Here is a 13,381-nt window from a genome sequence, read left to right as displayed (position 1 = left end):
TTGGAGGTAGACACAAGTCTCCTATACTTTTTCTCTGCACGCTCCAAGTGCAGAGAGGAGGCATCCCATCCTTGGTTCAGAGCAGTCAGGCTCTCCCAGCTCCAGCCCGCTCCAGACTCCCTTTGAGGCAAGTCTTCCAGGGCCAGATTTCCCTTGCAGTTTAAGGAGGGATGCTCTAGAATGCTTCCTGAACTTTCTGCAGCTGGAAGGGGGTTAACTTTTGAGGTCTCCATTGGTGACATTTGCTTTAACTTCCCAAGTCTATGGAGAGACTAGTTTCTGCCTGGAATCCAAGGAGGACATGTCAGCTTCTCAGTGCTTTTTCTCACTGTGTGATATGGGCCATGTGTCTGCACCTCTCTGAGCCTCAAGTTTGCCCACTGGAAAATGAGAGCATCCAATCTCTCTCTGCTGATTGTGAGGCACAACTAACGTTTAGTCCAGCCCAGGAGCTGGACAGGCTGTGAAAGTTCCTTCTCCTTGCTATGTGCAGATCCAAGCGTTCACATAAATCCATGCCATGCCTTGATTACGCACCCCTGTCATCCCATCCCAGCACTCTGGGGGCAGAAATGGGATCCTGAATTCCAGGCCAGCCTGAGCTAACCAGTGAGACCTAGTTTCAAAATCAACAAAATTTGAGCCTTTTGTTTTGCGATGGGAGTGAGAGTGGGCACAGTGAAGAGAGACACTGACTTCACTCCCCACCCCCCACCCCGGCAGAAGACAGACACAACTACTCTGCAAGGCTGAGCAGGAAGGATGTCTCTTAAAGGTCCACTCTTGGCCTGGCTTTGTAGGACGGCCTCCACACCCCTATCCAGCAAGAGGCTGGAGGGCTGGGAGCCTCTAGCCAGGCCAGTCTAGGATCCCTCAAGTGAATGAGCAAACACAGACCCCACAGCACTGAAGCCCAGAGCTGAAGGGAGCCCTTACAGGGCAGGGAAATAGTTAAGACGTAAAAAGTGGAATCTCCTGACCACTATGAGATCTGTTGTGTGTGAATTACTGGGAACAATCTGGAATGGGGAGGCAGATTAAAAACCTAGGCTAAGGTGTGGGCAGGCAGGGCCCTGGCTGCACTGCCAAGTTCACCAAGAAGCATTCAAAAGATTTGCCAGGCCAGCGCTCCTTCTGACTCAGAAAGTCAAAATCTCTTACAGTTCTTTTAACCTGTCAATAAAATTTTGATTCTCCTTACTCTAGGCTCTAGCACGGTTGAGACCGTGCGTCAGTTCTCAGTCTAGCTTCAGGTGCTCTGGGGGTCGCTAAACCTCCCCACACCCTAGCCTAAAATTCAAAGGCCCCCGAGGCTTCTCCAGGTCGAATAGCCTCTAGCTAGTGAGTGGCATCTCTAGTGAATGGAAAGGAGGGGCTGGGGAGGGAGGAAGGAGCTCTGGCAGAGAAGGAGAGGAAGGAGGGGAGCAGGAAGCAGCTAGTCAAGTGAAAAAAAAATCACTTTTTTTCTGCTTCAAAACCTTAAGAGGGTTTGGGAGATCTGGAGAACTTTCCGAAGCATCCGAATCTTTTTACTGCTCTTGGTTCTTTCTCTGGGCCAACTGCGCAGAGCGAGGTGGGGGTGGAGAAAGAGAGAGGAGGGCAGAGAAAGAGAGGAGAGCGACGAGAGAGAGAGAGAGAGAGAGAGAGAGAGAGAGAGAGAGAGAGAGAGAGAGAGAGAGAGAGAGAGAGAGAGAGAGAGAGAGGAGAGGGGGGGAGAGAGAAGCAGCCAGCAGGCCGGGCACGGAGCACTGCCACAGCCTCCTCGCCTCCCCAACTCCCAGCCAAGGCGCGCGGTGGCGTCCTCGTGCCCTCGCCGGCGCCCCCGCCCGTCGCCAGCGCAGGCCAGGCATGAACGCTGAGACTTGTGTCTCTTACTGCGAGTCGCCGGCCGCTGCCATGGACTCCTACTACAGCCCGGTTTCGCAGAGCCGGGATGGTTCGTCGCCTTTTAGGGGATTCCCAGGAGGCGACAAGTTCGGCACAACTTTTCTGTCGGCCGCTGCCAAAGGACAGGGATTTGGGGACGCCAAGAGCCGGGCCCGCTACGGCGCGGGGCAGCAGGACCTGGCGGCACCGCTGGAGAGCAGCGCCGGGGCGCGGGGCTCCTTTAACAAGTTCCAGCCGCAGCCACCCACCCCGCAGCCGCCGCCTGCTCCACCCGCGCCCCCAGCGCATCTCTACTTGCAGCGGGGCGCCTGTAAAACACCCCCGGACGGCAGCCTCAAGCTTCAGGAAGGCAGTGGTGGTCACAACGCGGCCTTGCAGGTCCCCTGCTACGGTGAGTGCACGTGCGGGGGAATCGGGCGCGGGGACCCTGAGGTCCGAGATTTCGCTATTTCCCCCCCCCCCCAAACCCGCTGGGTTGTTGGGAGGCTGGAGAAACTCCTGGATCGAGCCCAGATGGAACAGGCGCTTCGAGCGTCTCTGCGTTCCGCTACATCTCCAGCCCCGGCCCGGGCTCCAGCGCTGTAGTTGTTCCCCTCGCTCTGGAGTCGCTTCCTGGGTTTCTCCTCTGTTCGTCCTAATGTCCCGCTTTACTCTGTCCCGCGGGGCCGGATTTGAAGTGGATGCTTCGTCCGGGTTCCGGGCGAGAAGCTGCTAGAAGTTTCTTTCGCTGCGAATCGGCGCGCCGCCCCGCTCCGGAGTCGCTGGGCGCTGGCTTCCCGGCTCCGCGCACTGCGCGGGAGGTAAGAAGCCGCAGGTGCCCAGCGCGCGGGGAAGTCCTGAGCGCCGTCCTCCCCAAGCCTTCGCTAGAAACCGCGGCTCTGTGTCGCCTGCGACGCTCTTGCGGGCCTGGGTCCGGATTACCTGGTGCATCAGAAAACCTGAGTCCTGGTCCAGAAAGCGGATCGCCTAGGGAACTGCAGCCTGCCCGTCTGAGATGTCTAGAAGTAGCCTGCATGTGGGGAGGGGCACGGTTTAGGACCCATTGGGTGGGAAAACAGTAGTTCTAAAATACAACCAGCACAGGACCGCGGAAAGAAGGAAGAACCCGGGTCCCAATTTGGGACCACAAGGCACCTGATTGAGAAGGCCTGAATGACCTCCAAGCCCCCTTGAACGTGGCTGCAGGGTTACGGCCTGGGTCCTCGGTGCTCCACCACCATTGGTCAAGTGAGTTAGGAAAGAAAGTCACCCAAACCCCTAAACTTTCTCCTTTTTTTATAGCATCGGAGTTAGGAAACTCCAAAGGCAAAGAAGAGAGAAAGGACCTTCTTGCAGGCCTTTGTCTTTAGGTTAGGCCCTAGTGAGACCGGCTGATTCTTACAGAGCCATGACTCTGGCTGCCAGGTAGGATATAGAGCACTAAGCCTGGGGACAGAGGCAGGACACGCGGAGGTCTTGATGAACAGAATAATCTCAGGAACATAGCACAAATTTTAGTATGTGTGTGCACACACACTTCCTCACTTTGAGCTCAATCACAGACAGAACTGGAACAAACTTCTGGGGTACTGTGGACATTTACCTAAACTTGAATTCTACACACACACACACACACACACACACACACACACACTTCTTTATGGGCCAGCATGGCACACACCAAATGCCACTCATGTGGCTTCAAAAAAGCTACAAACCCTCAAACTGACAGAACGGGACTCAAAGCAGATCTAGAAAGAGCTGGTGGCCTTTCCCCAGGGCTGCCACCTCTCCTCTCCTCTTCTGGCTGGAATGACACAGGTGCTCCTTCCATGCCCAGCTCCAGAAGCCAGGCCCTGTCACCGGTGACTACCAGGTGAGAGCAGATGGCAGACTCGGGGACTCACTTGCAAACATCTACTGTTCAAAGCTAGGGGGCTCAGCTAATCTCTCCCCAACTGCACTGCGTTTTCATAGTTTAAATACATCCATTGGCTAGTCTCTGAGGAAGCTGAGGTACTAGTCAAGAAGAGTCAAACTGCTCTCTGTCTCCTGGTGAGAAAGATGCCCTGAAGGGGGGGGCGGGGGCTAGGGTAAGAAAGAGGTTAGGCCTCTGCCTGTCCCTCTGGGGATCTTCAGGACTGACTGGCCACTATATCACCAGCATTAGCCATTGTGGCCAAGGAAAGGAGCTGCCATTTGACCTGGAACTGCCCCTAACACACCGGGTGACCCCAGAGTGAGTAACTCCACTCAGTTCCTATTTCCTCCTTGATACCAGGGCAGTTAAGGAGAGATCGTAAAAGCTGGACCCCCTCCCCCACACAGCCTTCCTCCTATACACTTCCATCCCCTTCATTTCCATGCTTCTGGGTCCCCCCAAGTCTGAGGACAAGGCGTGCTCCTGCCCTTGCTGGGACAAAGTCATAAAGGGCAGGCTGGGAGCAAGAACAGCAGGAACCTGCCAAGATACCACTGCATCTCTGCCTGAAATGGAGGTGATCCCTCCAGGAAACAACCAAGGAAGGCCAAATCACTGTCCCTGTCCCCTCTCTTTCCCAGGAGATTTCAGATCTACATAGGATGAGGCACACTGAGTCCAAGATGTAGACACTAGGCACTGGGAAGCAGAAACAAGGGCCAAGCTGGTCGGGAAGTAACGGGGAGAAGGTCTGTGGAGTTGGTGCTCTAATCTACCAGTGAGCTGAGAAACCAGGAAACAAATTCTCTAACACCGTTATGAGAGGTTGGGGCTCCAGAAGAAAAAAAAAAAACTGAGATGTTCTCAGGAACTTGGGTATAGGAATAGGCCTTGCCTTGGTGACTGGATCCTCAAGCCCAGACCGATCAGTCTTTGCAACTTCTGCGGGTTATAGGAGTGCAGACCTCAAAGCAGTTCCGAGTGGAGGGGAGCCTCCGCGACTTCAGCCTCGAAGTTACCTTGAGGTCCCTGGGGAGGAAAGTGCAGGCCTGGAGGCTACTCTAACACAGAGCTGAGAGAGTGCAGGCCATAGTCTTCTGAGACTCTAGAACTGGAGGTAAAGGAAGATTAAGATTCCGCTGTGGCTTAGGCGTCCTTACTGGGTCCGGACCTCAGTTTCCTCATCTCTACTAAAAAAGGCAAAGCTCAGTGTCACTCTGTTGTCTCCTGGGTCATTCGCGTTTTTATGAAAGGGCCCCTTGAAGGAGCCCTCGCCCACTGCGATCTAGACCCCACCAGGCTCACTGCGGTCTTTTGGTCAGGGCGGCTGGGCGAGAGCTGGTCGCCAGGGTGGAGACCCGCCGCTGCTGTGCAGGGCTGGGAAAAACCCTTCGCTCAAGCTTGCCGGTACCTCTGAGGGTGCGGCGGCTCCGCTGGGAACAGCCCTGCCACCTCCTCTTTCGCTTTCGTTTCGGTGCACGCAGGTTTTCGTTGAGAGCAATTTGGGACCTCCACAGCCCATCTGGAATGCAGCGCCCTCGGCGCCCAAGTCTCAGGGCGCTCCGGCCTGGCTCGAGCCCGAGTGGCGCCACCGACGGCCGTGTTCTGATTTTTTGAATTAGACGAAATGTTAAACTCTGGAGGTATTTCTCTGCCTCCCCCTCCCCAGTATAGACACAATCCACACAAGGTGACTCTTACTTAATTTAGTCAAGGAATCAATCGGGATCTTTTGTAAATCCTCCTCCCCAGAAAGTGGAGAGTGGGGACTGAAGGGGCTGGCAGAGCAACTTTAAGTAGTCCCCAGGCCAGTCAGAGAGGATTAAATCCCTCAGCGAAGGCAAAGATCCCCTGCCAGTTTTAGAGGAAAGGTTGGGAAAAAATAGCTTTTAATTTTTTTACTTTGTTCATTTCCATAGCCCCCACCCAGTCTGCTCCAACAAGCCAGCCCCAAAGACACGTTCTTAAACAGAGAGTCAGAAAGCTTGTATTAGAAGTTTAATATTATTTTGAAATCAATCAACTTGGCATACATTTTTCTTTAATTTACACATAATGAGGTTCAAAGTCTTACATGGAAAAGTCGGGAAAATGGTTAGAAACTCGCTCAAGTCATGGTCCTGTGTCTTGAATATGTGCACGAAAAAAATTTGAGGAAAATAAAAAATTTTGTGAATTAAGGAAATTTCAGGAAAGAATTCGAAGTACCGGGGACCCCATCTTGTTTCTGAGGGCAGTATGACAAGGATGACCTTGTAACTCCTGGATGCTTGCTCAGTCCTGACCCTAACACAGGGCTACAAACCAGCTTAGCCTAGAACCTCTCCCAGGCTCTCCTGGAGCCTTCAGAGCATTCAATTGCCGCTAAGGTTCCGGACGCGGAGGAAAACAAATTATTATACCCGTATTAAATCTTGCTAACATCCCGAAGCGCTTTGGTTTCCAGCGGCACATGGACAGACTTTTCATGGAGAAGGTCTTGATTCAGTTCGAGAGCGCGTGGAGTTGCTTCTGTGGCTGAAAAACTTCTGTAACTACTGAGAGGGAGGAGAGGTTGGCGCCACGTGCGTTTGACCAGGGTTGGGGCTTGTCTGCTGACTCCTTGGACCTCCGGGTACCGAGGCAGCAGGCAGGAACAAGACGAGAAAGCTAACTGCTAACTGCGTAAGCTTCCAGCGGCTTGCCGGCCAGGAATGCGTACACGGAGGTGGCGCGGTGGCCAAGAGCACACTAATACACAGGTAGCGTGAGTAGGAAAGTACTTAGGAAAAATTGAAAATTCTGGAAAGGAGATCTTAGGGCCTTGGTGCTCCAGCGTCCTCTGTCCCGAAGCGTCTTCCCTCAGGAAGCCGGAGAACTTAAGCGCGGTTCCAGGTTTGGGTGGGATGGTGGCTGCTCACTCGGTCTTGTGGCCAAACATCGGCTTCAGGGTGCCACTTCCACATTCAGGGACAACTATAGGCCTCTCTAGGCATAGTTTGAGACTGTGTGGTCCCCTCATTGAGGAGTTAAGGATGGTTATCAGACCAGGAAACCACACCAGTGCTTGGACTCAAGCTACAGCTAGGTGACGATTCCTTTCAACGAATTCAGGATGTAAGTCAATGGTGACCCCGTGTTTAAGCGCTAAAAGCCACGAGCTCAGCGCCAGTAGACAAGTGGAAGTTGATCCTTCTTCCAAACAAGACTCCTTGGGAGAAGCACCCGGCTCCCTCACTCTAGTTCAGCCCCTTAACCACCGTTTCTTCTCTGAGACCAGTTACCAATGACCCCCAGGGACCACACTTCTCTGGTATAATTGTGCGAATGAGTGACACCCACATCGCCATTAAAGGTGATTCTGATAGTTAATCTTTTAGAGGTGTGGAGTAGCCTGGGGCGGCAGGGAAACCCCAGAAAGGCTAGTAAAAATTAAGTCTGGTTCAGACGCCTCCTGTGCCCTCAGGACGGTGCTTCAGGTACCCCAACGTGTTAGAGTCTTTCCCTCTGTCCCCAGCACATTCTAAAACCTAAGACTCTTTTCTTCATCATACACAAACTCACTCCCAACCTCCAGCACCAAGGAAGAAAAAGAGCGGGAGGGGGAAAAAGTTGAACCCGGGTTCAGATATTTGCAAAAGGTTGCTCCGAGGAGCGAGTGGCAGCAGGGTGATATAGCAACCCGCCCAGCCTCAGCTTCAGGTTCTACTTGAGAGGCAGCCGGGCGCACAGGAAACTCCGGGAGAAGAGGAATCACCAGATGAGGGTGAGAGGTATCACTGCCTGCCAAGATACCTACCTTTCCTTACTACAGCACTTGAGCTTAGGAACCAACCTCATGGTAACTAGCTAAGGTCCTGTTACTGCGCCGCGTTCGGAACAGGGAAGGAAGCCGGGCGCTGAGCTGGTGGTTTTTAGCTCTTAAACACGGGTTCACCATTGACTTACACCCTGAATTCGTTGGAAGGAATTCTTAAAGCGGATACTCTAGGGGTGGGGGACGGCGAAATTCTCGTCCTGAACTGGGAGCCCTTGCACTTTCTAGAAGACTGTACCGGCTACCCTGCGCTACCGAGAGCGCGATCCAGAAGAGCCAGCCACTAGTCCGCGGATGGTTTGAGTCCGTGGGCAAACTGATCTCCAAGGTCTCTATTCCATGGTCGCCTCCGCTCCTGACCTCCTGTCTGAGAGGGTCTGTGAGGGTGCTAGTGGGTCCCCTCCTCTGCTTTCCCACTCCCACAGATTTGGTCTGGGAGGGGTCCAGATAAGTGGGCAGAAAAGTCTTCCCTGGAAGCAGAATGGTGAGCAGTTCAGTCCTAGAAGCACGCTGACAGTCCTAGAAGGTGGGGCTGGATGAAAGGTTGGGGCTCCTCACGGCGCTTTAAATATGAGAAAAGGTAAGCTACTGTTCCTTGGTGCTCACCGGGTACCAGACTCAAGCCAAGGGTGCATTGTTTCCGGCGTCTCCCCGGTCTGATGTCCCATTTGCATTCCCTGACTCTATACTTTCCAATTCCTACCAAGAGCAATAAGGGTTTGGTGAACCAAGAGAATGTGGGCCTTCTGCGACTGGAGCTTAATCCCTTCTGGTGTGCGTCCGGGAGCTTGGCTGTAAGGACGAATGGAGAATCGGTGTTTTATTCAGAAGTTTGGGTGCATCTGTGAAAGTATGCCAGGACTTGTAGCGCTTGCTCTCTGGCTCTCACCGCCCCCCAAAGTCTGTCTCTGTCTATCTGTCTGTTCTCTCTCTCTCTCTCTCTCTCTCTCTCTCTCTCTCTCTCTCTCTCTCTCTGAGAGCTGGCATGCATCCCACCCATAGTTACTCTGTCCTCTTCCTCCTTCTCAGTGAGTCAGGCTATAACTGTGTGTATTAATTTTTGTGCACTTCTATATGAAAAATGTACACGACTGGACCATTTCTTTACCCCGGCATGGGAACCTATGTGTGCAAGAGTAACTGTGTAGCTCTGCACAACCAAGCCTCGCCTTCAGAGGGCTGTGCCTGAGGGAGGCTAAGCGGCTGTATGTTTCTGGCTTCAAACCTCCCTTCTGGCTGCCTACTGCAGCTTCCCTGAGGCTGACTCACAGACTAGCAGAATCTCCAGGTGGCAGGTCTCCAGAGCCCTGGCGTCCCAGATGAGCCCACCTGCAGTGCAGCGAGACTTGCCCCCCTTTGTCCCCATCTCCAGGGACTGGTATGTCCATTTTGCCTGCATGGCAAGCTCTCCTGGCACCATCCTGATGTAGTTTTCAAACTACCTTTATTAGATGAGTAGGGCCCCAGGAGATAAGCCCCCACTAACACAGGTTGTAGGGAGGGCAGGGACTCCTCTTACCATTGAGTGGAGAGACAGCAGGATCTGGAGACAATCTGCTTGGGTCACCTGCTGTTCTAGCATGGAGGTACAGAAACCACATTGCATGGGCACCCCTAGGCAAAGGACCCACCTCTCCTTCTCTTACATGACTGTCTACCCAGTTTGGGGGACTTAATGATGCTCAGGAACCATTGTCCTGCAACACAGACTTAAGTCGGTCTTGATATCCCTATGGTGTCCTGCCCTATGCTGGAAGAAACGGCAGTCCTCTACTGGCTGGATGTTCTGTTTCACAGACCGGGGCCTAGGATGCCTGATTCCACTCACTTGTGGCTCATCAAGCTGTCTGTCACCGAGCCAGGCCCTGGGAGGCCTGAGAAGTGCTGCACCCTGCCTCTGCTTTCAGGTCCAGAGGCAGACAAGCAACCTCCGGTTCCTTTTCCCTGGCACAGTGCTGGACTGGGAAAGCCTCCCTCGGACTGGCTCACAGACTCAAGGGGAGAGTTGCCCCTGTATATAGAATTAGTCAGAAGCCACCACCTCTCCCTACCTGGGCTCCCTGCTCCAGTAAGGCGAGGGAGATAAGGCGTATGAAGACCCTTCTCAACTTTCTTCTCCCCCTCTATGCCGAGCAAGGGATCTTGCTGCAGGTGCTGGCATTTCAGTGAAATTAACCATGACCTTTAGCACAGTGCCCACTTACGCTCTAGTGTCACTAGTGACTTCATTTGTTGGATGTGGCTATTTGGGACTTGCTGACTAAGAGGGAAGGGAGCAGGAGAGTGTGTGAACATGGCATGTGACTCAAGTGTAGATAGATCCTGGATTGCTGAGTTCTTGGCCGTACCCATCACTCGCTTTTGGAGGGAGCTGGAGTATTGCTGCTGATATCAAAGTTCTAATAAGGAGTCAAGTGTTCATTATCATTGCTGCGTTGGAGATCAAACTCAGGTCTCATATGCGTGAGGCAAGCACTATACCGCTTCAGACCCTGATCACATTTTAGGGTAGGAAAGGGGACTTCGAGGTCCCCCAGAATATGGGAACCTCCCTGATGTCCAGAAGTCTTCCTGGTACTGTCTCTGGTCCCACCATTCAGCCGTCTCCATATCCAGTTCACACCTGAGCACCGAGCTGGAATCAGTGAGTCCTTAAATGTTAAGAAGGGACTCTGCCTCATGACAGTCAAGACAAGCGTGTGCACGCCCCTCCAGCACAGGTCCCCACATCTGTAACAACCCCTCCAATCAATCTGAAGGTTTTAGAAGACTTGGTCCAAGTTCTGGAACCAAGCAAACCCTAGAGACCTCAAGAGCCTGCCTGGCTGCCTACTGCATTGTACTCAGAAGGTCTGGCCACTTGCAGCAGAGGGAAAGTTTAGCAGGCCTTCCTTGCCCTGACCTTTCCTTTATTTCCCCTCCTTCAGGATGGGTCAATAAGGCACAAAGAGAGGCCTCTGCAGTTGCTGTAACATAGGCCAGCTCAGTGCTCCAGGCAATGCACTGCACTGAGTGCTTCCTGTGTTCTCTAGTTCACTGCATCCCCTTTACGATGCTGTGAGATGGGCAGACTCGCCAGAGACCTGGTAGACAATGAGGAACACATGAGGCTGGGGCAGATAGGAAGGAATGAACAAGGTCCTGGTAGCCACAACACTACAAAGCATCATTTTCAACAACGAACCTGATTATACTTGGAGTCATCTCAACTCTCTTACAGATGACGTGGAAATGAATGATGGGGTCTACTTCAAACATGGCTCCCAAAGGGGTCTTCATTCATGCCTAGGGATGCCCGACTAAGGCTAGACGTTGGCACCTGATAGGGTAGCGTTCCAGGCCTGAGCTGGAGTTCAGGCATGGCTTCTTCACCTGTGCCTGGTGAGGCTGGCATGGCACAGGTGCCTAACAGCTGGAGTGGGGACTGCATTGTGAAGTGCTGGTGAGAATAAGGAGAACAGCATTGGGAAGTTTCCAGGAGTCGTGGAACTGTGAGGCTCTGTCTATGCACTTCCAAATTATTTCTCCAGACCCTAAAAAGGCCTGGGATAAGCAGCAGAAGCCCAGTCGGTGTTTGCTGATAAGTGAGTGATATGGGCTGTGAACATTCTAGAAGCACCGTGACGTTTCCCCTCCTCTTTCCTTCCTCTGTGGAGGTGGGGCGGCAGCCAGATATGTGGACCTCTTTTATCCTTGTGGAAAATGATTTCACTCTGCAAGGAGCTTGTGGTTCAGGAGCAGGGAGGTCTTGGGGAGACAAGCCATTTGTTTTGCAGAATTGTGGCAGTTTGGATGAGTTCCCTCTATCCCCAACTGTTCCCCTTTGGGCTCACCTCCAAGGCCACAGGCCTGGTGTCCAGCTGCCATGCCTGCTGGGGCTGGCTCTCATCAGGCGGGTGTTCTCCCTCCCAAATCTCCTCAGACCCTGCCTGCAATCAGTGCTAGCTCCTGCAGCACTCAGGGCGGCTTTTCCTCCCTGGAAACCTATCTATTCTCCCCTGGAGATTCTGTGACTCCCCGAGCAAGGGACACAGCTCTCTGTTCTCAGCCACTCTGCACCTGGATTCTGCTTGGGTTACCTAATGAGGGCTGGGCTCTCTCCCAGCTCTTCTATTTCATGTGGCTCCCACTATTTGTGTGGGCATGGTTTTACACACACACACACACACACCTCTAGCCTGGGAATGTTAGCACTCAGGGGTGGCTTCCACTATTTCAGACTGCAGGTACTAGGTACTTGGGGGAGAATATGGACAGAGACAGAGCAGGGCGAGGCTCCCTTCTCCTTCCCTAAAGAAGGAACAGCCTCATGGCAGGCTATGGCCAATGCCCTGGGTTGGTTTCTCTCCACCAACAGATCCTGTGTGCAGCACCCTGGCCAGGCACAGTTCAGAGTCCGGCTGTGAATGGGCTGATTTCTGTCCTCATAGCCACCAGCCTTGCCAGGGTAAGCCACACGGGGAATCCCCAGAGGGTGGCAGTGGTCTAGCGCTTCCTAAGGACATCTGAAGTCACCCCCAGAGGCTCCTTTGGAGCCAGTCAGCAGAAGGAGCAGGAAATAACCCTCCATCATCAGGAAACTGCCTGAATCCAGGGTTTGGGTGAGCAAAGGTCTGCCTGTGGCCATGATGGCTGCAGGGAATTGGAGCTCTAGGATTGGCAGGGGTCAGCTGTGAAGACTTTCATTTTCTGCTAAGGCTTGGGGATTAGGAGAACCCCTGGGGGTCGCTGAGGGGCCTGTGAAGGCAAGCCCCTGATGAATGTTGTTAGTGTTCCTTGGTGTAACTTTTCAAGACATTTTCAAAAACTTCAACCCTCAGGGAGATGGTGTTTGTTCATTTCTTGGTTTGTTTTCTTAATAGTGGTAACACGCACATACATGCATGACTCTGAGTGTGGAGACTCAAGGCTGCAGTCCCAGCTGAGGCATGAAGCTTGCTATGAGGGTGAGGCTAACTCGGGCTACATCAGGGACCTTGCTAAGGTCCATCGCAGAACTGTGTGGTAGGAAACAGGCCCTTGCTGTACAGGTCCTGTGCAGGTGAGTTCCAGGACAGCCTGTGCTACCTAATGAGGTCTTACACACACACACACACACACACACAATTATATCTAACAAAGTTAATTATTTTAACCTCTTTACATGTACAATTCAGTGACATTAAACACATGGAAAGATTTTTAGCGTCTCCTCTATTTCCAGAACTTTCCTGTTATTTTAGATAGAATCTATACCCATTAAACAAAAGTTTACAACCTCTTTCCTCTGGCTCCTGGTAGCCTTCACTTCACTTTCTGTCTCTATGATTTTTCCCCCTACTTTCATTTAAATTTGTGCTTGGGTGCATAACTATCATATATGTTCTTAGCCATCTGTGCAACTTCAAAACCTAGTCCAGATCCTTCTCCAGTGTTTGATTCTGTTTGTTTGGATGTTTTGTTGTTAAGTGGAAGGAATTAATATTATTTGTGGCAACAGGGATTGAGCCCAGTGTCCCATGCATATGTCCTACCACTGAGCCACACTCAAAGCTCTAGACGAATCTTTAAGTATTCTGAATAATAATTTCTTATCAAAAAATGTACCACAAAGTCTCTCCTCCTGTGAGCCATCTTTGCCTCTCTGGATGTTGTGCCGATAAAAGTTTTTCATTTTGATAAAGTCTGGTTTATTCCCATTTTTGGTGTTGCATCTGCATTGATGACACCTATATCATGAATTCCTGTTTCCTTCTGTTGGCATTTGGGTTTGTTTCAGGTCTTCCATCCATTTTGTATCCATCTTTGGGTCCAGCATG

At 52.3% G+C, this 13,381-nt stretch overlaps 1 protein-coding gene across 1 annotated transcript in view; it reads left to right on the top strand.

The window, feature by feature from the left end:
* The first annotated feature begins 1,848 nt into the window (after nucleotides 1-1,848).
* The window catches only part of Alx4 (ALX homeobox 4), a 36,281-nt gene continuing 24,748 nt past the window's right edge, over nucleotides 1,849-13,381 (top strand). Inside the window, exon 1 of the mRNA XM_057781197.1 lies at nucleotides 1,849-2,278. Coding sequence (XP_057637180.1) covers nucleotides 1,849-2,278 — 430 coding nt within the window. The remainder of the gene's footprint in view (nucleotides 2,279-13,381) is intronic.

The sequence above is a fragment of the Chionomys nivalis genome, chromosome 9 (assembly GCF_950005125.1).
Source record: "Chionomys nivalis chromosome 9, mChiNiv1.1, whole genome shotgun sequence".
Classification (NCBI taxonomy): Eukaryota; Metazoa; Chordata; class Mammalia; order Rodentia; family Cricetidae; genus Chionomys; species Chionomys nivalis.
The sequence above is the reverse complement of the archived record's forward strand: the minus strand, read 5'-3'. Positions and strand labels throughout refer to the sequence as shown.